The sequence below is a fragment of the Acomys russatus genome, chromosome 22, assembly GCF_903995435.1.
Source record: "Acomys russatus chromosome 22, mAcoRus1.1, whole genome shotgun sequence".
NCBI lineage: Eukaryota > Metazoa > Chordata > Mammalia > Rodentia > Muridae > Acomys > Acomys russatus.
Genome location: NC_067158.1, coordinates 21,307,461 through 21,335,413, shown reverse-complemented (window position 1 = coordinate 21,335,413; position 27,953 = coordinate 21,307,461). Strand labels below are relative to the sequence as shown.

General features: G+C 41.5%; 1 protein-coding gene across 2 annotated transcripts; it reads right to left on the bottom strand.

Moving 5' to 3' along the window:
• Positions 1 to 220: 220 nt before the first annotated feature.
• Cnrip1 (cannabinoid receptor interacting protein 1) lies at positions 221 to 26,755 on the bottom strand. 2 transcript variants are annotated; one of them, XM_051164990.1, is made up of 3 exons: positions 26,236 to 26,755; positions 23,818 to 23,968; positions 221 to 847 (listed from the first exon to the last, which is right to left on the bottom strand). In XM_051164990.1, the coding sequence occupies exons 1-3, from the start codon at positions 26,412 to 26,414 to the stop codon at positions 683 to 685; spliced, it is 495 nt and encodes a 164-aa protein (XP_051020947.1). In that variant the 5' UTR covers positions 26,415 to 26,755; the 3' UTR covers positions 221 to 682. The 2 variants fall into 2 exon arrangements, with proteins under 2 accessions (XP_051020947.1, XP_051020948.1); XM_051164991.1 differs by having other exon boundaries at positions 26,268 to 26,359.
• Positions 26,756 to 27,953: the final 1,198 nt, after the last annotated feature.

The window sequence follows — 27,953 nt, the reverse complement described above, 5'->3', positions numbered from 1 at the left end:
TGGGTAAGCCCCAGCTCCAACTCCACAATAGCATCTTTTTTCTACTAGGCTGCAGCACAGTGCCTGCTATGTGAAAGGCTATCAATACATTATACATACTTCTTTATATATTCACCTTTTTATTCAGCCACTATCTTGTTTTCTCTGAAAAAGCTGAGCTGATGACAGGAAGTACAACATTCGTCCCATCTACCATGGAATATGCAGCAACATTTTCACAAAGCTGGCTTTGGATGCTCACAAACACTGCATGCTACATGTTACACCATCACACATCGGGAACTCAAGCACATTGTTATTTTAATTTAACAATGAACACAGGAAAGGAGGAATTGCTTGTCTTGAAAACAAAACACCATGGTCCTTCTGTGGAACTTTCTGGCATAGGACAAACCTGCTAGTCCCACTGAGCTCCAGTCACACTGGCAGACAGTATGACTGAGCATGGATAGATGCAGGAACATCTGCATAGGGTTAATGGAAGGAGAACTTTCAGGGTTGTGACATCATCTTTGATGCCACAGGTACTGTATCAGAGGGGAAATCACACTTTCACAGTAACTGGGGGTAGGAGGCCATTGGGAAATAGCCATGGTGTGGTATGCCTTGGTTAAGGCTTGTGCTGGTTTGTCTTAAATGTAGATTTCTGGAGATTGTCGAGCAACGTGACAGGGAGCCATTTTCAGAGGAAGGACTCCTTGTTCACCCACATGAGGCTGCGTGTCTCATTGGGCTTGCATTCATACTCAATGACCGAGAACGGGCTTCCCCACTGGCAGTGGTCTCGCTTGTGGTAATTGTAGAACTTGACTTGCCACACTGTCTCGAAGGTCCCAATGTCTGTGAACTGAAAGAAGAAAGCCGCCCATTAAAATCTCATCCTGCCACGAGCTGTGGGTGCCGGCTAAAGCTAGCGACACAGCCCCTGATAATCATGTCCCAGGAGCCACATCTCTCAGTCTGCAAAGCTTACACATTTCCCTTTGTGAGCTAGATTCCTATATTACTGGAGATATTTTCCGCAGATCTCTTTGGCATTGGACTGCCGCATGCATTTATCTTGTTTTCCAAGTTTAGTCTTCTGAAAAGCCAACCTTAGACCCTCACAATTTCAGCGCTGTTTCTAAAATTCCCCTTACCACAAAAGGGAACTGGAAAAAGAAGAAAGAGAATAGTGTTGGCTGGCCACCTTTTGGGTTCTCTTTCAAAAGACAGTAGTACAAGAACGTGTCTATGTCATGTATCTGCACGTAAGGTATAAATAATTATCCTTTTATCATTAGTTTCAATCCAAGGGAGAATATTTGGCTGAAGATGACAGCCATGGATGTTTTGCTCCAAGGCACTGGATTCATGGAGCTTTATTTTGTCAAATATTGAGGTTGTGTAAGTAAGGAGTCTGCACCCATGTCTCAAGTTTAGATATGGCACTATTGAACTGACGAGTACCTATTATGTACCTTGTACATGTGAAACATCGTGTAAGGTGTCATTCTTGCTCTTAAGATGTTTATATTTCAATCGGGTATGATGTTTACACTGAAATCCCAGCATATGGAAGGCTGAGAGAAAAAGACTGCCATGAGTTTGAGGCCAGTCCCGATGTCCGTGTGAACGAAAGTTACCATTCTACTAGAAGGTTGGAAGGAAGGGTTCAATAAAAAATTACCGCACAGGATCCTGAGCCATAAGGATGTGTTTGTCTTGTAGCCACAGAGAGGGTATAGGATGCCCAAAAGGCCACAGGTGCTCCAGTGGCCTGGGGTTTTCCTGATGACTGCCTTCTGTAGCTATTTAGAGGATCTGGCATTAAGCAGCATTATGTCTGTAGTTATTTTCTCCGCTGCTCCTCCCATGATGGGAAAGGCCAGGGACTGACTTGGCAGGACTTTTAGACTCTCCTAGAGCCAGGAGACAGAGAGAGAAGGGCAGTGAGCAAGGGGAACTCTTACGCTTTGCAGCTGATACAGGAATAGGGTGATCAGGTGCTCCGCCGGGAGCTTTCCAAGGCGCGCTCGGGACTCACCCCTGCACCATTGCCTCATCAGCTAACTTGGTCCCAAAGCAAGAGCTGAGCTTTCCTGTGGGAAACTTGTCTAATGTGAAACATGGGATGATACTGCGGGAGTCGACACACTTCCTGGCTCTGAAGAGAAGTATCTCTTTTCTAGAGAGGCGTTGCCTAAAGACCTACAAAAGAGTAGCTTGTTTATAATAACTGCAGGCTAGAATCAACTATTTGCTTGATGGAGGCAAGTTTTGGTGTATGTGTAAAGTGCCATGTGCCTGATCAATCAATAGGGCATGTAGATTAAGATGAGAAGAGGGTTGGATCTTTAGACACTATAAGCAAAATAATCTAGATTCCAATTACTTTAAAATTACATGATAAAATATAACCTAACATGACAGAAAACATCTATGGTTATCCAGGGCCTATGATGAGAGAAAATGGTGAGGATGTGCGAGAGAATGTTGGGACAATGATAAAATAATCTGTATCCTGATTGATGTGGGCCAAAAACATTGAACTGTATACTTTTTGTTTGTTTGTTTCAAGACAGGGTTTTCCGTGTAGCCTTGAGTGTCCTAGATTTGCTTTGTAGACCAGGCTGGCTTCTAACTCACAGCACTCTGTCTGCCTCCGCCTCTTAAAGTGCTGGGATTACAGGCGTGCGTAACCACACCTGGCTCGAACTGTGTATTTCACACCAGTTTATTTATTATTTGTAAGCGATGTCGCATAGTTTATTGCTTCCTATTTCTATTTCTTTCTTCTCTTTTTCTTTTTTTTCCCCACCTGGGTTTTTCAAGACAGGGATTCTCTGTATGGTCTTGGTTGTTATGGACTCACTGTGTAGAGCAGGCTCGCCTCGAACTCACAGAGATCTGCCTGCCTCTGCCTCCCAGAGTGCCGGGATTACAGCCGTAGGCCATTGTGCTTTTTAAAAAAATCAATATTCATTTGCAGTAAGCCACAGGAAGGTTGACCATTGAGAACTTAATTAGGAGCCCTGTACAAGTCAGGTGTGAATGAATGTGTGTCCAAAAATTGTGCTTTCTATAGGATGCTGTAAAGTGCAGAGAGGCGAAGAACTGAACGTGAAAATTCTTACTTACAGAACAGACTACTATATAGCAATCTAAAACGTATTTTTCTGTTATTTTTATTCCTACATGACTCACTTACAGTACAATAATGGGAGCATGGTGTTGGACCTGGAGTGCATTTCAGTGGTAGAATGCTTGCTTAGCAAACAAGAAAGACTCTGGGTTGATCCTCAGTAAAAGCTAAAACCCAGGATAGTATTATTCTAATTTCCAATTTAAGCCTATATACTACTGTTGGAAACCGGTGGAATACGTTTGTTTTTCTAAGCGCTTATTGTATTTTTAAAATTTTATGAGAAGAAAACCTAAACCCCACCAAACTAAGCATTGGCAGTTTTTAACCAAATAGTAATATGAAAATATGTGTTAAGCAAATAAAATATTACATGAATTGGTATGAATTACTAAGACTATTAGAATTGCAGTTCATTAAAAGAAAACTACAGGGGCAGGAACGATAGCTCAATGGTTAAAGGCATTGTTGCTTTTGCAGTGGGCCTGGGTTTAGTTCCCATATGGCAGCTCACAATCATCTGTACCTCCAGTTCCAGGGGATCTGAGGTCTCTTCTGGGTTCTCACATTAGGGCACACACACATACACATAAAGTAAAATTAGTAAGTATTTTAAAAAATTAAAAAAAAGAAAACTACAATTAACATTTGGAAAATATTCAAATACAGTAGCCATTAAATAAATACAAACTTACGGAGATACCAGTTTTCTACCCAATTAGTTAAAATTTCTAATTCCAGGCATCCGTTGTTAAGGAAATATTATGACAATGGTGGGGCATTGGGGTGACGGGTTTGCATAGCTTTCATCGAGTAACTCAAGTTATTAATAAGGCGTGAGAACACGCATAAAAGAATCTTAACTGGAAAGTTTTTCAACTGTTAAGCACAAGTAAATTATAAACTGTAACTGAAATTTGAATTTTAAATTATAATAGTTAATTTATTTTGAGATAAGACCTTACTACGTAGCTCCACCTATCTGAAGCTGGCCTTGAAATAAAAACATCCTTCTTCCTCTGCCTTCTGAGGGCAAAACTGCTACCCGTATCTCTGGCCAAGGAATGTATTTTATAAAGTATATATTTTAATGGTAAGACATTTTATTATGAAACTATCTTTCAAACAGCTGAGAGAAGCAGCCACATGCCACATAAATGAGGGCAAACTAAACTTTTTTTTTTTTGAAATTGGAGCTGGATATAAAATAACAAAACAAAACAAAATGAACAGTATAACAAACCACAAGTAGGATAAAACTTGTTATACTTACTGAAAGAAATTTAAATTAGATCCAGCCAACGGACAGGACATTCTCCACAGTTGAGTGGAGAGTGGGGTCTGACTTTCACACGAACTCTGGTGCCTCATATTTAACCACGTCCCCTTGATGGGGAGACCTGGTGGCCCTCAGAGGAAGGATAGCAGGCTACCAAGAAGAGACTTGATACCCTATGAGCGTATATAGGGGGAGGAGGTCCCCTTCAGTCACAGTCATAGGGGAGGGGAGTAAGGGAAAAATGGGAGGGAGGGAAGAATGGGAGGATACAAAGGATGGGATAACAATTGAGATGTAATATCAATGAATCAATAAAATATACTTTAAAAATGCAAAAAAAGAGAAAAGTCTTTCTTAAAGTTTATTTTAGGTTTATATGTATGGGTGTTTTTGCCTGCATGTATGTTTGTGAAGCACTTGTGTTCAGTGCTCACAGTGGCCAGAAGAGGGTATTGGATCCCTTGGATCTGGACTTAGAGTCAGTTGTGAGCTTCCATGTGGGTGCTGGGCCTAGAACCCTTGGTAGTTTGGATGAGTATCTTAAGCACTGAGCCATCTCTCCCCTCTGAAAGTCTTAATGTAAGGAAGGATAGGCAGTAACACAAAGGAACAGTCATGGCAAATACACAAGGCATTAGTTTATGTTCTTCATTTGGTCTGGTTTTGCTGGATTACTGCTGAGTGCAAAGTCATGCTGAGCTACACTGCTGTTAAACCCACACATCTCCACCTCTCCCAGGCCTTAGTTTTTAATACTTCCTGTTTATTTGGAGCTCCACTTCCTGTCCTTTTACTATCCAGCTCAGACTTTTTCCCCCTTTCTTTCTTTCTCATCTATCTGAGAACAGAAACTCACCATATAGGCTCGGCTCTCCCTCCTGGTACATCGTCTCTTATGGGAAAAATAATGATATTAAAATCTACCATTTTAAATGTGTTTCTAAAATTGATAAACCTTTTCCTCATTTTATTAGTTTCTCGAGAATTCTGTGCAATGTATTTTGACCATATTCACCAATCTCTCAACGTCGCTCAGATCCACCCTCCTTCCCTGTCCATCCAACTTGAGTTCTCTCTCTCTCTCTCTTTATTTATTTATTTTGGTTTTTTGATACAGGGTTTCTCTGTGTAGCCTTGGCTGTCCTGGACTTGCTTTATAGATCAGGTTGGTCTCGAACTCACAGTGATCCACCTGCCTCTGCCTCCTGAGTGCTGGGATTAAAGGCGTGCGCCACCACCACCCGGTGAGTCATCTCTTTTATTGTTTTAACCCATCAATCACAGTTTGTGTTGCCCATACACTTCTGGATGTGTGTCCACTGGAGCGCGGTTGACCTACCAGGGGCCACACCTTTAAAAAGGTTGACTCTGCCATTGCCAGCAGCTATTGATTGCCAATAGCTAGCTCTTCAGCTAAGGATGGGACTTTGTGCTGACCTCTCCTCTCCATGATGAGACTTTGGCTTGAGTTTACATAGATCTTGTATGTGTTGTCATAACTGCATGAAAAAAATCAATAAATTCTCAACAACTGAATGAGAACAATAAAAATTGGCAATGTCATTGATAAGAAAGCAAATTAGGGCATGATTATACATTGTGTAGTGTGAAGACTTTATAGTACTAATTTCCATAAAGATGATAAATTGGTCTGGCAGCGTCACCCAGTTCATTGAAGAACTTAGCATGAAGTTATTGGCAAGTTATTATTTTTTTTTTTATTCCTGGTACCCACATGAAGGCAGATGGAAAGAAGTGACTACACAAAGTTGTTACCCGACCTCCACACATACACCAGGGTATACATACCTACACGACACACACACAGACACACACACACACTTAATAGAAGTGAAAATTAGAAAAAAGAGGCATACATTTCCCCTAGAAAGACACAAACTCTTAGTAGAGTCCTATATACTAAAATAATTGAATTGAGAAAATGGATCCACTGGTAGAGTCCCCACTGCATGAGCATTCGGAACTAAGCTTGGATCCCCAGGTCTCATGGAAAAAGTTGGGCACGGATCTTGTGTACAGGCAGATTCTTGGAACTCACTGGCCAGCTAGCCTGGCCGAAATGATGAGCTTCAGATTTAGTGAGAGTCCCCCCATCTAAAATATAAGGGGGAGAATGATCAGGGGAGGCATCTGATGTTAGTTTCTGGCTTCCATATATAGATGCACAAATGGACATCCACATACATCCACACAAACATAAGCAACAACAACACACACACACACACACAGAAAGGGGGGAGAGATTGAATATAGGTCTAAATCTTTAATCACATACCAATTCTACACACATTCCTTCAGACAAAGACGGAAACATTTCTGCTTTGTTTTATCACCCTGAATCACCCTAACAATACAACCTGACAAATAAATTATAAATAAAGATTTACATAGAAAATGCCATGGCCTTATATGTAAGTTTGTGTACTGTTTCTGTTTTTCAAAATATTAATTAAGCTCAGAAATATTCAAGAAGGCTGTCAAGACCAAGAAGTTTTATTTTTAACAGAATGAAGAATGAGAGGGCGGTATAGCTGTGTATTAAATATCTGTTTGGGTGATAACGGAACTGACATTCACTGCACTGTGACACCACAGCCACCTCAGCATTGTGAGTGATTATTTTCACAATGAAATTAGCAAGAGATGCAGTTTCTCTTTTCTGTATTTATTACTTTTTAAAATGTAATGTGTGTGTATGTGCATGCACGTGTACAAGCACGTCAATGTGCTTTCTCATGTGGAGGGTAGAAATGGGAGCTGGAGCCTCTGGAGTTGGAATTACAGGTAGTTACAGGCAGCTCAGTGTGGGTGGTAGGAACCAAACTTGTGTGCATCTCTTTACCTCCATGAACCATGTCTTAAAACATAGCTCCATCATTAAGTGACACATGACTGTAATAATATGAACAGGTACAAGAAAGAACTTTGACAATGTAGTATTGATTCTGACGATAGCAAACTAGAAAGTTTCTTTTCAAACTTGTTATGGGGCACTGACAAAAAGTCTGTAGCAAATGTCATCCTAAACAGTGACAGAGTGAGCCTTTTGCTCATGAGATTAGAAAGCAAAAGCTATAAACTCCTACCTCCCCTCTGCAGCTCTGTAAAATTCCCCCCTTTTTTTTCTTTTGGTTTTTTGAGGCAGGGTTTCTCTATGTTATCTTGACCATTCTGGACTCACTTTGTATACCAGGCTGGCCTTGAACTCACAGTGGTTCTCCTGCCTTTGCCTCCTGAGTGCTGGGATTAAAGGCGTGCACCATCACGCCTGGCTAGCACTGTAAATTCCTAACAACAACAACAACAACAACGACATGGTGTGAAGTCAAAATGTTTCTGTTCTCAGATGAAAATTTTGTTTGCCAAAAATGCTATGCAGCATAACACAAAACTACTAGGATGAGTGTCTTTGGGCAGTGTACAAGACACGAAAAGTCTTACTATCTTATAGCTGAGCTTTGGCATTGATATATTCATAATTTTACCAAGAGTGAAAGAAAAATCATATTCATATATCTGTGGGACAGTTCTTCTCTTGTGAGTTGCCCACTTTCATTACTTGGCTCACATTTTCATTTTCTTATTCTATTATTATTTCTTTCTTATTGGCGGCTAAAGTGTTTGTGTACATCAGTGTGGCAGCTCTTTCAAACATTAGACCACATAGCACGAGGAACAAATTTCATATGTGGTACTGCACATGTAGGGTCTCCTTTCTCTGTTAGTCACTAGCCTCTTAGCTACCTCTGTCTCCTTGCCTTACTCCTCCAGATTGCTACTGACAAAGGCCAACAGCGAAGCATTATGAGGATTCATGTGGACAGAATCTGTTTCCATGCTGTCTTAGAAAGGGCTAAGTGAGAGAGAGGCATCAACAGGAAGACCCATGAGTTTGAGATACACAGTTTGGTGGTTTGAGTGAGCCATATTGGCTCCTATAGGCTCATATGTTTGACTACTTGGTGCTCATTTGATAGACCTTTTTGGAAAGGATTAGGAGGTGTGGCCTTGTCGGAGGAGGGGTCACTTTGTTGGAAGTGTGTCATGAAACAGTAACCAAGACACAGAGTGAGACATATTTAAGGATCTGTTTTGTTTTGTATTTTCCCAAGGCCATAAGGTATATCATTAAGTCATTAATTTGAGATCCTGCAGATTTTTAAAAAATTAAAAATTTATTATAATTTATTCAGATTACATCCTGATCGTTATCCCCTTGCTTTTATCTTCCCATTCCCACCCTCTCTCCCTCTTCTGCCCTATCCCCCTCCACTAGACTTCTGACAGAAGGTGACCTCCTCCCCAACCAAATGACCACAGCCTATCAGGTTTCATCTGGATAGCCTGCTCTTCCTTCCTCTGTGTGCCCACCAGGCCTCTCCACCAAGGGGAGGTAAGGATCCCTCAGATTTTTGATGTAGGTTCTTAATCACCGATCTCTCCAGCTCTCATTTTTTGTTCAAGTCATCTTTCTTCTTTCAGTGAAAGTGTGCACAATGTTCAGAAAGTGGTTAAAGTCTTAGTATGGCTAAAATAATCTCCCCTTGTGTGGCTAGTATTGAAGGCTGCAGGCTTCCTTTCTCTTCATCTTCTGAGAGTTAAACTACTGTATAGACTAAGGTCTTGATAGGTGGTCCTAAGCAGGGAAAGCCATCTTCCCTCAACTGGTCCAGGGAGCTCTGTGGGTTGGGCTCCTGGAGAAAAAGTCCCAGGGTGTGTGTGGCACAGGTGGGGCTACTACAGGAGGCTGGGCACATAGAATGAAGGTCCCATTTGGCTTAGGCAGACCTATGCAGGGGAATGTGGCTTCCTTCACTTAGTGCAGGAGATGGTTTCCAATTTTACAAAATAAATACTGATGGAGTTAAAAGATCTGTTTGGTCCTTACAGGAAAATGGTGGGTTGCTCTGATATATGAGCCTTGTCTCTAGCTAGGCTTTCTAAACTAAAAGTCAACCAAGGAACCTCAGAAGTAAACTATGCTACAAAGCAAATTGGCTTAGCAGTCAATTTACCAGTCTGTAGAACAGTCCATTCACCAGAAACAGATTTTTCTCAGCAGCCCATGAAACCATCCTTTAAATAGATCACATTCTAGGCTACCAAAGAAAAAGAATCAAAATAATGCCTTGCATCTTATTAGATCATAGTACAAAAGCTAGAAATCAATAGGAAATAAGCTACAGAAAGTACACAATGTAATGAGATTGAACAATAAAGACCTGAGCAACTACTGAGAGGTTGACAAATCAGGGATGAAATTTAAAATTCCTTAAACTAGGCTGCTGAGATGGCTCATTGGGTAAAGGCACTTGATTCCAATCTTAACACCCTGCGTTCAATCCCTGGGACTCACATGATGGAAGGAGGGAGAAGCACCTCCCATGGTGCTGTCCTCTGATACATGTGGAGACATGTATGCTGTGGCATATACTCTGACATACATACATACATACATGCAAGCATGCATACATACATACAAGTAATTTTAGAAAAAATACCTATGGGCTGGATAGATAACACAGTCAGTAAAATGCTCATGGCACAAGCATGAGGACACGAGTGTGGATTGCAAGTACCTATGCAAAGCCGGACATGATCACACACATCTTTATCTCTAGTGCTTGGGGATGCAGGTGGGACAGACAGGTGAATCCTCGGAGCTTGATGGCTAGCCATTGTAATCAGCTATTAAGTGCTGAATTCAGCGAGAGACTGTTTGAAAAACTAAGATGGAGGGACTGGCGAGACGGCTCCAAAGGAGCTGGGTTCAGTTCCCTGCACCCACATGCTAACTCAGAACTCTCTGTCACTCCAATTCAGACATTGTCATACATGTGGAAAAAACAGCAATGCCACATAGAACTAACAAAATAAAAGTTGAAGAAAAATATAAGATGGAGAATGATGGTGGAAGATACCTAACTTTATCTTTTCATCTTCTCATGAATACACATAATATCTATATGTCTATTCATACACAGAGATAAATATGCATTCTCTCTCTCTCTCTCTCTCTCTCTCTCTCTCTCTCTCTCTCTCTCTCTCTCTCACACACACACACACACACACACACACACACACTAGAAGTAAACCTAACCAAGGATATTAAAGACCTCTAAAATGAAAACTTTAAGGCACTAAAAATTATAGATACTAGAAGATAGAAAAATCTTTCATGCCAATAGATAGGTGGAATGAAAAGTATGTGAATGGCAATATTACTGAAATGAATGTACAGATTTAATACTATCCCTCTAAAAATTCCGGCCAAAAGTTTCCAGAACTGGAGAAAGCAATCCTAAAATTCACAAGGACCTAAAATCTTGAATAGCCAAAGCAATCCTGAGCAGAAAAAGCAATGCTAGATGCATACCAATACCTGGCCATGCAATTATACTATAGAGCAGTGGTTCCCAATCATGGGTCACGGCCCCTTTGGGAGTCATAGATCAGACATCCTGAATATCAGGCATTTACATTATGATTCATAACAGTAACTAAATTACAGATATGAAGTAGCAACGAAAATAATTCCATGGTTGGGGATCATCACAACATGAGAAACTGTATTAAATGGTTGCAGTATTGGGACAGTTTAAAGCCACTGCTGTAGAGCCATAGTGACATAGACAGTATGATACTGGCAAAAAAAAAAAAAAAAAAAAAAAAAAAAAAAGACATGTAGAACAACTGAACAGATCAGAATACACCCACAGCTTACTGCCTCCTAAATTTTGATAAAGGTGCATGGAATGATGGATGAACCCTTTTAACTTGTGGGGTTTGAGAAAATGATGGAAACAAATCTCTGGGTCTGCCTGTGGATTTGGAAGCCTCACCTTAAGTGTGGGTAGTTCCATCACATAGGCTGGGGTCCTAGGACCAAAGAAAAGGGAGAAAACGAGCGTTCACTTTCTCTGCTTCTTGACTTGGGATGCTTTGCGATCAGCCGGCTTATGCTCCCGTTATGCCTTCCCTGCCAGGCTAAGCTGTGCCCGCTATCTCTAAGCCAAAATAAACCCTTCTTATTTGGGTTTCTTTAATCAGATATTTTGTCATAGCAACAAGAAAAGTAACTAACTCAGGTCCCAGAACATTCTCGGGGGGTGGGTGAAGGGAGGGGCACAGCCTCTTTAACGAATGATGTTGTGAAGACCCGATTGTTACACACAGCCTCTAACAAATTGTGCTGGTTGGTTTTTCTTGTCCTTGTGCCCACAGAAAAGTACTAGAGGAACTAGGAATGTTCAGCACACAGGGCTGTCTGTTCAAAGGGAGAGACGAATGACCTGTTTTCTGTCCACAAGACTAGGAACAGACATGGGTAACAGCCTGGTGACCTCTGTGCTATATCTAGCTTCCCCAGACCCATACCTTGAACTTGTTTACCCTGAGCCTGTTTTCTCAGTTACTCTATAGAACCTATCAGTATGTTAGATGTCACGTGTACTTTACAGGAGTTTCTACATAATCATGGCTTAAGATTTGAGTTAGTTATCACCAGGAAACTTTTTTTCCCCCAAATTGTGCTGTATGTAGATATGACTAAAATAAACCACCAGGGTCAAACTCTTGAAGTTTGAGTGAACACCAGCTATTGAGTTTTCTTCCCCTTTCGCCTCTCATGGAGAGACACTCTGCTGGCTATGGTGTTTGCAGAGACACCCCTACCCCAAATACCTCAGTGCCTCCATCAGATTGTCCTGTAGTCAAGTCTATGGAGAATTTTCCTGAGTATTTATGTGCAAGGTCCCATCTTATTGTGTGTGTTTCCACTTCTGGACTGTATAAGAACACCGGGTAAACAGGTCATGAAAAACAGCTAGTAAGCAGTGTTCCTCCGCTTGAGTTTCTGACTCCAGATTCCTGCCTTGAGTTGCTCCCCTGACTTCTGTTTATGACAGATGATGACTGTAAGATGAAATAAACTCTGTTCTTGCTAATGGTGTTTGTCATAGCAACAGAAACCTAACTAGGGTACGAATCATGCTGGGAAGACTGGGTTTTCACAGGGCAAGGATTTTTTTTTCTTTTTACACATTTTTTATTGAAAAATAAAATAATTCATATTACATCTCATTTGCTATCCCATCCCATGCATCCTCCCATTCCTCTCTCCCTCCTGCTCTCACCCCATTCCCCTTCCCTATGACTGTGACTGAAGGGGACCTCCTCCCCCTGAATATGATGCTAGGGTATCAAGTTTCTTATATATATATATTATATATATATATTTTTTACATTTTTTATTAATTTGTTCATATTACATCTAGATTGTTAGCCCTTCCCCTGTTTCCTACCATTTTTCCCTCCCTCCCACTTCCCCCCTTCTCCCTTCCCCTATGTCTGTGATTGAGGGAGACCTCCTCCGCCTATATATGTTCTTAGAATATCGAGTCTCTTCTTGGTAACTTGCTATCCTTCCTCTGAGTGCTGCCAGGCCTCCCCGTCCAGGGGACATGGTCAGAAAAGGGGCACCAGGGTTCGTGTGAGAGTCAGATCTCACTCTCCACTCAACGGTGGAGAATATCATGTTCGTCGGCTAGGTCTTGGTAGGGGTTCGAAGTTTAATGCCTATATTCTCCTTGGCTGGTGCCTTAGTTTGAGGAGGACCCCAGGACCCAGATCTGCCTGTCATAAAGTTCTTCTTGTAGGTTTCCAGGACCCTGTGGGTCCTACTATTTCCCTATTCTTCCATGCTACTCTCGCCTAACAGTACACCAACAGCCCAGGCCTTAATGTCAACAATTAATAAATGGGACCTCATGAGGCTGAGAAGCTTCTGTAAGGCAGGAGACACTGTCAGTAGAACTAAGCGACAGCCTACAGACTGGGAAAAGATCTTCACCAACCCTTCATCTGACAAAGGTTTAATATCCAAAATATATAAAGAACTCAAGAAATTAAACACCACAAAACCAAACAACCCAATTGCGAAATGGGGCTTGGAACTTAACAGAAAATTCTCAACAGAGGAATATCAAATGGCCGAGAAACACTTAAAGAAATGCTCGTCCTCGTTAGTCATCAGAGAAATGCAAATCAAAACGACACTGAGATTCCATCTTACACCCATCAGAATGGCTAAGATCAATAACTCAACTGACACCACATGCTGGTGAGGATGTGGAGAGAGAGGAACACTCCTTCATTGCTGGTGGGAATGCAAACTGGTACAACCACTTTGGAAAGCTATCTGGTGCTATCTCAGAAAAATGGGAATAGGGCTTCCTCAAGACCCAGCTATCCCAGTCCTTGTAATATACCCAGAAAATGCCCTACCACACAACAGGGACATATGCTCAACCATGTTCATAGCTGCTTTAATTCAAAATAGCCAGAACATGGAAACAGCCTAAGTGTCCCTCAGTAGAAGAATGGACTAAGAAACTGTGGTACATTTACACTATGGAATACTACTCAGCTATTAAAAACAAGGAATTCCCGAAATTTGTGGACAAATAGATTGATCTAGAAATTATCATAATGAGTGAGTTTACCCAGAAGCAAAAAGAGACAAACGGTATATACTCACTTATATCAAAACACTAGTCCAAGGGATACGTACCATGAAAAACTTTACTTACCAAGTTTCTTCTTGGTAGTCTGCTATCCTTCCTCCGAGTGCCATCGGGCCTCCCCATTAAGGGGACATGGCCAAATATGGGGCACCAGAGTTCATGTGAAAGTCAGTCCCTAGTCTCTACTTAACTGTGGAGAATTTTCTGTCCCTTGGATAGATCTGGGTAGGGGTTTGATGATGACTGCACATATTGTCCTTGGTTGGTGCACAGGGCTAGGTTTAAACCGGAAATAGATCTCTTATGGGCCATAAAAACAAACTCAAAATGGATTAAAAAAAAAACCCAAAACCCAGAACCTTTGAAATGGATAGAGGAAAGCACAGGGAAAGTACTACCTGGGAAGCTGAGGAGCAGGCCTCTCTAGAGGACAGAGGATGAAAATGTTTCAGGCCTTTCTAGGCAACTTAATGAGAGTCTGTCTCAAAATAAAAGTTAAAAAGACACAGGCAGAGAGTCTTTAAACAGGATTCCAGTAGCACATAGAGCAAGTTCGAGAGCTGACAAATGGTGGTCCATGAAGTTATGATGCTTCTGCACAGCAAAGCATATTAGCATCCAGAGTACACAAAGAACTGCAAAAGTAAAACACTCCAAACCCAAACTCTCCCATCAAAAGATGGGCTAATGAACCGAATAGACAGCCCTTGTGAGAAGACAGTTAGAAGGCAAATAATTACTTCACAAATGGTTCAATTCTCTTGGCCACCAGGGGAGCTACTTAAAACTGCATTGAGATTCTAGCTCACCACAGTCAGAATAGCAGTCACAAACAAACAAACAAACAAACAAACAAAAACAACCCAAACCAAACAACAACAACAACAACAAACAAATAACAATGTATACTGGCCAGGATGTGGAGAAAAAGTAACCCTTATCCACTGTTGATGAGAATGTAAACTTACACAGCTAGTGAGGAAATAGTAAAAAGACATCTCAAAACACTAAAAATAGAACTATTATTTGGCCCACATACAGCATTTTTGGGCATATGACTGAAGGACTCTAAGCTAACATCCATGTTTATAGCTACAGAGGCAGGAAATGGAACACATTTGGATGTCCATTAACAGATGAATGGGTCAATAGGACATAGCACATAAACAGAATAGAATTTTATGCAGCCATAAAGAAAAATGATAATGTCATTTGCAAGAAGATGTATACAACTGCATATCATCACATTAAGTGAATTAACTCAAATTCAGAAAAATATTGCATTCTCCCTTCCAAGGGCCAGCTGGTGGAGGGACGAGAACACCAACCCACCCATTGATACCTTGACTCAAAATTCACCCTGCCTACAAGATATGCAGGGATAAAGATAGAACAGATAGAGCAGAGATTGAAGGAAGGTCCAACCAATGCCTGGCCCACCCCAAGACCCACCCCATGGAAGACAGGCAACCCTAGACACTATTAATGATACCCTGCTATGCTTACAGACAGGAACTTAGCAGAATTGTTCTGTGAGAGGCTCAACCCAGCAGCAGTCACAGTAAAACATTGGGTAAAGTGTAGGGAGTCTTGTGTAAAAGTCCAGGAAAGGATAATCCCAGAGGTGACAGGAGCTCCACAAGAAGACCAACAGAGCCAAAGAACCAGGGCCCAGAAGACTGGACTAGATCTAGGCCCCCTACGCAGATGTAGCCAATAGGCAGCTCAGGCTTCATGTGGGTCCTTTAGTAAGGGGAGCAGGGACTATTCCTGACGTGGACTCTGTTGCCAGATTTTTGATCACTTCCCCCTGGTGGGACAGCCTTACTGTGCCACAGGGGGAAGTGACACACTCAGCCCTGATGCAACTTGATGAGTTGGGGTGGGTGGGTGGATGGGGTTCCCCTTTTCTGAGGAATAGGGGAGGGAGAATGGAGGAAAAGGGAGGGAGGGGGGGACTGAGAGGAGAGGAAGGAGGAGGCTATGACAGGGATGTAATGACATAATAAATAAACCAATTAATAAAAAAATATATTTTTTCTCAGAGTCAAGACTCAATATTAAAAATATATGTGCATATGAAAATCAATAAACAGTAGTCCCAAACTTGAGAAATTGGACCTTTCCTGATTTTCAGTGCAGATCTAAGAATTTAGAAATGATGGTGAAGTTGGATATTTAGGGGCAACTCAGAGCAGGCAGGTCTAAAATCTCAGTGTAAAAAAAAATCTCAATTTGGGACTAGGAGGATGGCTCAGAGAGTACAGGTGGCTATTTCCAACCCTGACAACCTGAGTTTGATTCTTAGGCCTACATAGTGGAAGGTGAGAACCAACTTGCTCTCATTATATACCTCCACATGTGTACTGTGCATTGTGTGACCACACACAAGTAAATAAATAAAAATCTCTGTTATTAGTTAACTCCTGGCAACATCTAGGTGCCCTCAAAGAGGATGATGAGCATCAGAGAACCTCCTTATGGAGATGGCTCTAAATGTGGCAAACAAGCCACTGGGCAAAATGTCCTAGTTTCTTCCACAGACAGAATTCTGCCTAAAAAATGTCAAGCTTGGATGCAGGCCGAGTCAATGGCCAAACTCTGCCAAGACAGGATAAGCAAGTCCTCAATTGTTCCTGTCTCTCAAATATGTCTGTCAGATATATTGGGCCAGAAGGCTGAAGATGATGCTCCAACATTATAGAGAATTTTTGGTGACCGTTCAGGCAGCAAACTGTCTCTGTCATTTTTTCATTTTGGAAGCTGCTAACCTGCACTTCCAGTTCACTCAGGTATTTAAGTTTTATTCCTTCTCAAGTCTCTGATGGGGTTGAAGACCAGATAGTTTAGTCTTACAATTAAGTTTATTTGGTTAGGGATTAAGATGTTTTTAGATCAAGATAGATGTTTTAAGTTAATAGAGATGAGATATGATAGATATTGATTTTCATCCAGAAAGTTAGACCCAACAAGATAGGAAAGATGTTTACCTCAAGATTGCCAAATACAAATATCCAAATCACTATGAATGTAACATTTATATAATTCCTGATTGTCTCATGGTTCTTCCTGCTGTATTTAGTTTATTGTATTCATGTGTAATAATACAAATGTGTATGTTAAACAAGATGTAATAAAAAATATCTTTTATTGTCTGACTGTTGCATGCCATGGGATATTGTATTAGAAAATCAGCAAACACAATAGGAAAACTGATAGAACTGTCAGCTGCAACATGCTGTTGGGAAGATAGAGCTTGAAAACACAGTAATACAGGCCAAGCATTTCTAACCTGTAGATACAAGATATGAAACTCTCCATACCAGGCCAGTGTGACACTCAGGAAGTTTGGGGTTTTACCTGAGTGGGATGCTTGCCTGTAACCTTGGTACCCAAGATGCTGAAGCAAGAGATACGTGGTTTCAAGGCCATACCATGTCAAAAACAGAACAATAATTTTGGGTCTGAAGGCAGTGGGGGTTAAGTTTGTTCATCAAGTTAAGTCCATGAAAATAAATTCTAATTCTGAAAACCTCTGAAAAGTACCAACTTTTGGAGAAGGGACACATTTTATACACAGGAGAATAAAAGAGACATGATATCAATGTTACCCACCATGTTTGATTTCTAAAATCATTTAAAAACTTGTAACGGCACATAGAAGTGTACACTTTAGGGGAGAATCAGCCTATAAAACCTTATAAATGGAGGTAGGTGTTGGGCTTATCAAAGATTTCAAATCATCAGTGGCAGTCTGGTGGTACCATACTGAGACCCCAACTACTTGAGAAGCTGAGGACAAGGCTTCTCTAGGGTATGGAATATGAAAATGTTTCAGGCCAGCCTAGGCAACTTAAGAAGACCCTATCTCAAAATAAGAATTAAAAAGAAGTCTGGGCATACAGCTCAGTGGTACAGAATTCGTCTACTATTTGAAGTGCTCTGAGTTCAATATCCAGTACCACAAAGAACAAGTCAATAAAACAAACACATCCCCAGCAAAATAAAGAAACATACAATGTAGGCAAGTATGTAATGAAAACTCTAGAGTTAAAATATGATGACGGAAGTTTAGAACAAAATACACATCTGAAAATTTCAAGAGAATCATTGAACATAAAGACACTGTATTCAAAATTCTCTGAGGATCCACAAAATGACAGGCAGCTCACAGCAGCCTAGAGAAGGGGAATTCGCCTCTCCCAGAGAAGAGCCCACTAATTGGTTATTTAATGGAGATAGTCTGCTTTGAAATTGTATACACACCACCAGCAAAACCAATTCAACAAATTGTATATATATACATATATATTGTAATGTATATATATTGTATAAATATATATTGTAAAAATTGGATAAATATATATTTTACATACACATGTACACATATATGTATATAACAATAATAATAGAAGAAGAAAAAGAGGCTACCAACTTGAGGGTGGAGGACGTAGGAGGGGCTCGAGAGAAGGTGTCTGGAGAGTGATGCAGGGAGAGGGGAAAGTGGTGTAATTATATTTAAATTAAGAACACATTAATTTTTTTTAATGGAAGAAAGTTGAATACAGTCTCAAAGGCTCGGGAGATTAACACTAAGCTTCCTTACCTATATGTATTTGGAATTCTTCAAGAAAAAGAGAGACAAATAATTGTTATGAAAAATTTTGCCAATGAAGTTGACGACTTAGTTGAATTACCTCAAATGCAAAACACAAACGCAAAATAACCCTAAGAAATAAACATAGATAGCCCAATATTAAACAATTTTGATTTGTAATTAAAAACTTTCAGTAAATGGTGTGGCTTTAGGAGAAAATGTTTTTAGCAAAATAAAGAGAGGTTCATCGTACTCCAAATGTTGGCAAAATGTTTACAGATTCAATAAATTAAATGATTCTCAATAAAAACCAAAACAAAGAAAAAAAACACTTAGGTGCACGATAGCCAAACTGCTTAAAACCAGACTGAAAACATATAAAGACACCATTTTGCTTTGTATCATACCTGAATTATATTATTTCAAAATAAACAACAGAAAAAAATAAAGGCCCAAAAAGTATGTGAAAGCAAAGGTAGGATTTTGAACAGGTTCTTAAAGGCAATAAATGTCTAGCTACACTGACTGATCAGAAAAAAAAAAAAAAAAAAAAAAAAATCCAAAACACAAAAAGCAGCCATTTTGACTATCAAGAGGAGAAGAATGGATCTTGTTAGCAATCCTAAGGATAGTAAAGTAGTGTCTTGAGGTGCTGGAAAGATGGCTGAGTGGTTAAAAACAAGTATTTGCTTCTCCAGAGAGCCCGATGTTGCTTCTCAGCCCCACACCAGGCAGCTCACAGCTGCCTATAACTCCAGTTTCAGGGCACCAGAACACACACACACACACACATATACACACGCACGCACGCACATACAACTCATGTACACACATACACATGCACACACGCACTCATGTACACACACACACACACACACACACACACACACACACACACAGAGGGAACAGAGTGTCAGATCTAGGGCTGGAGTTGCAGGCAGCTCTGAGTCACCCTATATTGTTGCCGGGAACCAAACTCAGCTGCTATGGAAGAGCAGCATGTGCTTTTAACTGCTGAGCCATCTCTCTAGCATGGACATTTCTTATGTAGTTAAACATTTCCTGTTAAAACTTATCATAAGACTTAGAAATTCTCCTCTTAGTCATTGACTTAAAAGACATGAAAACATGTATTCTAGTTAAGAATTATACTCAGATGCTCATTGCAGCGTTCCACGTAGGCCAAAAGCCGAAAATAATCAGCTACACACTTGTGTATAAAGAGATAGAAGAATTTTAAAATAAAGTGTGTTATCCACTGGCAAAAGGAGCCAGAGCTGACATGTGCACTGGCATAGTTGAATACCTACAATATTGTATTTAATGGAAGACTCCATCCTTCTTTCAAGATTTATTTATTCTTATCAACGTGTATGTGTATATTTCTACCTGAGTTTATGTGCAGGTGCCTGTGGAGTTCAAAAAGAACATCAGAATTCTGGAATTTGACTTACAAGTGGTTGAGAACTGCTTGGAGTGGGAGCTAGGAACCAAACTTAGGTCTTCAAGAGTAGCAGTTGAGGGCTGGTGAGGTGGTCCAGCAGTTATGGGTAGCAATTGCTCTTTACTGCCAAGCTTCCTTTCAACCTCTCATCCTTTATTTCTTTCCTAATCTTGAGCTAAAATAAGACTCCTGGCATAGCCTCCTAAAGGACCCTATGTTTTCACAATAGCAGCTGTTGTGTGTGTGCATGTATGGATTTGATTACGTAGCATAAGTTAGCTTTGAACTCACAATTCTGCCTCAACTTCATGAGTGCAGTGACTAGGCAAGCTCCGTCATGTTTGGCTTATAACAGTGACTATTCACATCATTATAGATAGACATACATAAATATTTTTTGCCTAGGATTAGAAGTTCTATGAAGTTAGGAATTTTTTTTTCTCAATGCTCTTCCCCCAGTGCCCCAAAGATAGAAAATTCTCAAATATTTGCCACTAAAGGGAATAAATGCCAGGTGTGGTGGCCCACATCTGTAATTCCAGCACTTGGGGAGGCAGAGGTATGGGGATCTCTGTAAATTCAAGGCCATCCTGATCTATAAAGTGAGTCCAGGACAGCCATGGCTAAATGGGTAAACCCTGTCTCGAAAAAATAATAAATAAAATGTAATAATATAAAAATTGTACATTTGAAATTAGCCAAAAAGTCAAGAAGTGAATATAAAAATCCTAAATGTAATCTGATTATATTAAACTAATTAATATATTAAATAAAATAAAATATTTAGGTTCAGCTTATTTTAGTAATTAGTTTGTACATTACTTTCCAATAGAATAATATGTACTGAAATGATATTTAAACGTAATTCATCTGAAATTTCACAAATGAAACCGTGAGAATTCAAGTGAAAATATATAAATCTTGTTGTGTATACATGCATGCATAACTAATCTCAGAATTAGGGAAGATTTTCCATTCTGGATTGATGCTAACTGCAAAAGCCATAAGAGGAAAGACTAATATGTTGGGCTACATTTAAAAAATTAAATTTATATTGTGACCAAAGTTAACACAAATAATAAATGATAATCACATTCAAAATATAGTAAGAGATGACTTAAGGATTTATAACAGTCAGTGAGATACACAGGTTGAGACAAGTATAAAAGCTTTGAATATAATTTATAAAGGAAGTGAAAATGACAAATATTTCAAGCCAACAGTCATTAGAAACATAAAAGTTGGGCCGGGCGTGGTGGTGCATGCCTTTAATCCCAGCACTCGGGAGGCAGAGGCAGGTGGATCCCTGTGAGTTTGAGGCCAGCCTGGTTTACAAAGCGAGTTCAGGACAGCCAAGGCTACACAGAGAAACCCTGTCTCGAAAAACAGCAAAACAAAACAAAAACACAAACAAACAAACAAAATAGCCAAAACCCAACAAAACAAAACAAAGTTAAAATAGTCTACCAGGGTTGAAACATTTAAAAGTGTCTTAAAAACACATTTATTTATTATTATCATTGTTAAGTGCCCTATCATGTACTGCTTATGTGTTTGTGTGTGGGTATGTGCGCCATGATACAGCTTGAGTCTAGGTTCTTTCTTTCCACCACGAGGTCTCTGGGCATTGAACTTGGGTTGTCAGTTGGGGTGACAGGACACCGAGCCATCTGTCCAGACTGCTCTTGCATTCCTAGAGGTCAGTGTCTATAAAATTCTCCAGCATGCCCATTCCTTCTGGAAATCTATTCCAAGTAAACAATAACTTGGCACAAGTGATTAAAACTTAAAGTAGTTTTCTTATACTACTGAGAAATGGACATCACCAGTAGGTATCTGGAGATACTGATGCAGTCACACAATAGATGTCAAAATCATGTCCCACAGGTACATCTTTGGCTGCATGTGTACATAAAAGCCCAGGCAGAGAATGATGCCCAGTGCATGCATGTATCCAAAGACACAGTAGAAACATCCTTCTAAGAACATGGACTAAGAACATGGACTAAAATATTGACAACAGTTGTCTCCTGGGGATATTAATGTGTTCTGTATTTTTTTTTTCCTCTGTTGACTCTCTGGTGGAATATAGAATTCCTTACAAAAAAAGAGTTCAAATAAAGCACTAAAAAAAAAAAAAGGTCCCCTAGATTCCTTCCTTATGTTACTGTTGTAGCTGTTTTAAGTACATTGGAGGCCTTAAGGTCTTGTTGGATGAGGGGTGGATTAGGTCTTAGCGCTCTGTTTCTCCACGGGGATGCCACAGACCATCCTCATCAGGATGGAGTCTCTCCAAATGAGTCAGTTTATTTGGTCCTGACTCACCCATCATTAAAAAAAAATACTGGATATGGTATTGGGGGGATGGTCTGATGTTATTTTAATGCTCATTACTACTTGCTGTCTGTGTGACCAACCTTTTGCTTAATAAAAAGCCATCTCATCTAGGCAGGGCAAAGGAAATAGGTGGGGCTTAGAGAGAGAGGCATTCTGGGGAAAAAAAGGACTGCCAAAAGGAGAAGGAAGAGAGACCCTGAAGGGAAGAGAAAAAAAGTTGCCATGGGTTAGCTGGAGGGAAAACACATGGACAGAATAGGTGGAGAATCTGGCCTAGATGAAAAAACATTAACAAATATTTGGGATTATGGATGGGAGGTAACTTGATAGAAGTTATTAAAAGCAGTGACATGGGATTGAGACAGGAATCCCACACCTGCCCCACTATGGGAGGTAGTTTAGAAGATTAATGTCTGCCCTATCCCAGGTTAACGTAAGGCTATTTTAAAATATAACAAGTGTTTGTGTCTTGATTGATTGCTAGCCGGGCCTACAGAAAAATTTTCTTATATGGATATTTGGGGAAGTCTGTGATCTCCCCTCTAAAGGCAAGGGAGTAGGTAATGCAAGATTGCTTTCTCAGAGGGAAGAGACTGTCCCGTTTTCACAGTCTTACATTTTAGCAAGCTTACTGCATCATCTACATTGTGTGCACGCACAATTAACTTTCCTTGTCAGATCTATCCTTTTATCTCATTGATGTCAATATTCCTTGGTGATAAATATTTTTTTAATGATATCCACATGCATTCTGGGTTAATAGGCCCTACATCCAGGGATAAACCAACCTTGCACTGAAAGCACTCAGAAGAAAATTGTGTGTGTGTGTGTGTGTGTGTGTGTGTGTGTGTGTTGAATACGCACTCACTCTTTTTTTTTTGTCATCATTCCCTGAGAAAAGTTCAATACAAGAAGTATTTACATGACAATCATAATCCAAAGATGATTTAAAGTGCATGGAAGGGCATGCGTTATATTTACGGGAAGATCATCCATGGCTTCCGACATCTGTGAGTGGCCTTGCAACCAAGCCCATGGATACAGAGGGATGTCCGCATTGGATATGGCCAAATTAAGATGCTTACTGTTCACTATGGCAGGCACTTTTTAGCTTCCTCCAGTTAGAGTGCACTAAGTAGCAAAAGGTCAGTTAGAGAACTTTTTTTTTTGTTTGTTTGTTACAACCAAAGCACTGTGGACCACGTAGAATCACAGCAGAGGAAATGGCAACGCAGCTATTAACTCTCCCAGAACCATTTACCTGGCATCTTCAATGTCTGGAAGGTCAATCTGTCGTGCAAAAGAGCCTCGGTAAATATCACTCCCTCTCCACAGGTCCGGGAGGGGAATCTGAATCCAGTTTCCATAGCAACTCACTCCTGTGCATCTTTCCTTATTTTTTAAGGAGGTAGTGATTCACGCCACCCCCCCCCCCCCCGTAGTTTCTATTTGTTCTGAAACCATGCTCTTATGGGCCCAACTTGGACTTACCGGCATGGTGATCTGGATAGGTTGTCGCTCTCCACTTTTGGTTGGAGCTACTCCTTCTGTGTCATACATGCCTGTGTAGACAACTCTCTCTCCATCAGGCTCTTTGCACTTCAGCTCCAGTGGGACAAGCACACCGCCAATGGAAATGTTCCTGCAATGAACTTGAGTTGAGCATAGATGGTAGGAGTTTGCTTGGGCATCCTCTTCTAGTTTGGACCAAAATCCTAGAGAGAAAACCTATAGGGTTTGGCTAAAGGAAGACATGGTAGGAACTTCAGAAAGTCCAGGACATCAGAGTTGTCCGGCTAAGCAGTAAGATGACTGATTGATCGCAGACCAACCATTTCCTCTCTCTAGCTTAACTTTAGTATTCTCGTATACAAGAGCTCTTTTCTTATTCAAGTCACTGATTGAATTAAAATTCCACCTATACCCAAACTGACCCCAAACTCCAGAGATCAGGATCCCACTGGTCTAGGATGTAATTTGGCACTGGTAAATTTAGGTAATGCATATATATGGATAGTTTCAAATAGCTCTGACCTAAAAAATGAATTTTATTATTTTTAAATTTTTGATCCAATGATCAAAGATTTTCATCCAGGCTAACTGCATCCCAGTAATTTTCAGTGGCACTGTTTCTTCATATCCAGATAAATGTTTTCAATGCAAACTTTGGGTATCAACTGAGGATCTATCAGAATATAAACATTTAGGCTTCACCCTGGAGATATCAAACTAGACACTCTGGTGAGCCCAAATTGACTAGTTCCACAAGCCCTTCAGGGAATTCTGATATGAACTCATTTTGGGAGTCACTGGATTAGAACACCAAAGAAATCCTTATTAAAACTTAGGCGTAATTAGAGAAAAGTTTGCCAGCACCAACTCTGCTTAGCTTGAAATCCAGAGAACTAACCCTGCTCCCCCAAAAGGGAAAATAACATGTGCCTATGAGGGCAAAGATTGACAGCGTAGATGAGAGGAAAAGCCTGCCTACAAGGGCAGAGACAACTAGGCAGTGTGAGGACAATGAGGAAGCAGTGAGGTGGAAGTTGGGAGGGAGACTGGTGAACTGAATGGAAGGGAACATCAGAAACTATCGATGTGTGGCTACAGATCTTTGTGTCTAGGAGGCTAAATAAAGTGAGTTTACTTAATTCAAATGAACTAGAAGTATCTGCTGGTTTCAAAGCCCCTTCCTCCCTCAGCATATCTTAGGGAATAGGTTACTGTTGTTTTATTCTCTTACAAACCAGATGCCACACAAGTCTCAGGACCCTGTGATGGCCAGGTTCAGTTGTCAACTTGACACAGTCCAGAATCACCTGGGAAGGGATTCTCAATCAGGAACTGTCTCGATGTGGTCATGTCTATGAGGAATTTCCTGATTTAGGTTAATCACGGTAGGAAGAACCCCTCTAAAAAGTGTAAAATATCAATCAACTTATGGGCTGGGCTCTGGACCAATGAAAAGGAAGGAACAGCTGAGCATAGGTATGCATGCATCAATCCCGGCCCCCTGCTCTTGACCATAGATGTAATGTGACCAGCTGCTTCAAGTTCTAGCTATAAGTAACCGTGAATTGTGAGGAGGACAAAACCCTGCTTCGATTGATTTTTGTCAGGGTGTTTTATCAGAGTAACAACAACAACAACAACAACGAAACTGAGACCCATGTGGGAATTTCTTTTCATTCGGTCACTGCACTGTTTTACATCCCTCTTGTGAAGATGCTGTTAACTATCACAGGGGACATCACTAAGCTGACGAGAAAATTCAGCTAGGAAGGACAGAAAAGATACAGTGCACTGGAAACCATGGAAGTAGGCCCTAGCAAGGGTGGGGTGGGGTGGTAGTTTGCGCCTGATGCTTCAGCTGCCATTAACCCCGGGAAGGAGTCATGGAGACCATCCCTCAGGGAACCCAGCGACTATCTGTCCACTGAGATCGCTCATTCCTCAGCCTTTCTTATCCCCGTCAGTCTTGTCAGTAGAAGCAGCAGTGATTACAGGATTCAGGAGAGGAGAGATGAGATTGCGGTGGCAGAAACCCTCCCGTGTCTTTCTACCATCTGCTCCACCCTGTCTACCTGTGGTTCCCTGCTGTAGGCACTCAGAAGAGTAATTTACAAGAAATCAAAACAAAGCTAACCCCAAAACACAACCACAAAAGCCCTCCCAAACCCTGGCTCCTTGTTGCAGATTTAAAGGGACTTTCTGGGGCGGGTGGAAAGAAGCAAGAACGCAGCATGACAAGCTCAGGGCGGGGGAGTAGCTTAGGGCAAGAGGGTGATCACCTCTTGCCCTTATTCCGGGTGCTGCCAGGAGGCTAGAGATGCCCTGAGGTCTCTGCGCTCCTCCCATACCCCTGGGTACCATTGCCCTGCCCCCTGCCCTGGCGCGCCCCACACTCACTCGACCTGCAGTGTTGTAGGCTTAATCTTCACCTCCACCTTGTAGGAGGAGCCGGTGAGCAGCTTGATTGTGCGGTTCTGGCCGAAGCGCTGCCCGTCCACCTTGAAGAAAACAGGGCCGTCATTGGGCTGGATGCGCAGCGCGATGGAAAGGCGCACTAGCCCGGGTAGATCCCCCATTGCTGGCAGAGGAACTGGCAACGGTGGCCTGGGTGATGGACAGTGCTGGTTGGGGGGAGTTGCTGCAGCACGATTGGCGGAGAGGACAAACAGGGAGGAAGAAGGAGCTGATGGATGCAGGCCCGGGCTAGGAGCGGTCGCCTTGGTCCACCCCAGATTTTGAGCAGCAGCTGGGAAGGCTGTGGCCTTCCACCACTCTCAGCCACAGAACCGGACCCAGAGACAGAACGGAGGCAACTGGCTGCCCCATCCCCCGCTCCGTGAGCTGGGCCCGGCACGCACGCGAGGCATCGCAAGTGACTGGACTGGCAGGCTGCCCCGCAAATCAGCACAGCTGGGGGCTAGAGAGTTAATCTTGTTTACGCACCACAATCCCCTTCAGCAGGACTGACGCGTAGGCTCCTCCCAGAACAGCACCGGATGCGGGGAGGATGGGGCGGGAAGGCACTGGGGCGAAAATTAATTGCTACCCCAAGGAACGGGGACCTCAGAGTCTAGGCACCAAAGGATGTGAATTCCCTTTCTACTGGGTTTGACCTGCAGTTTGGTGTGAAGAGGCTGACAGGGGAAATGGAGGCAACTGACGGGAAGCGGGATAGGAAACTGCTTGCTAGTGATTTAAATTTCAGGAAATGAGTGTATGAGCTTAGGGCAAATGGCCAGGGAAGGCAGAGTTCCATCTCACGTGGGGTGGAAGCTACACTAGGTTAGGTGAGGATAGATAGACAGATGGAGGCTGCGGAGAAAGGGGAGGGAGCAGAGGCTGAGAGAGTCCTATATGTTCATTGCCATTATGCATAGCTTGTCTCAAAAAACGACACTGTAATCAATCACATATATTTACACAAGTCTGGAGGGGTGAGTCTATTGAACTCTGTAAAAGGTAAGCTCGCGTGACGATTAAGGTGTGGCTCGTGACAAATGTCCAAGGGGAGGGACGAGTCAAAGAGCTACCGCTTCATATGACACCGCAGAGTCTGCGTGTGCATGGTAGATACGGTTTTGAAAGGGTTTCTCCTCGTAGACGCTGGTTGACAGCTGAAGATTTCTGAGCAGGTGTGTGGAAATGGTTTCCGATGGAGAAAAACCGAGTTCCTCCTTCAGCACCACACAGGTGGATAGTACCATAGGCTCCACCTCCTACCTGGGAAATGCAGGATCCAATTAGCGCGTCCCATTGGGACAAAGAGGCTTGTTTGTAAATTTGAAGGCACCCAGGCTAGCATACTTTTCTTTCGAAATAATAGTCTACATTTGTGTATATAAATTATTCTGAGGTGTTGGTGTTCATTGTAACTATGGTAGCAACGATCAAAGCAAAATCTAAATGGAGTGTCCATCCATAAAGAATGAAAAATAGACCCAACAACATAAAGAATGGCTGAATTAAAAAAAAAAAAATGGCTGAATAAATTCTCACATATCTGTACTACAGATTGCTATACAACTATTTTAAGGATGCATCGTATGTTACATTGGATAACACATGCTAAGACTTAATTACAAGAAGGGGTGGATGATGAGCAGTGGAAACGTGGG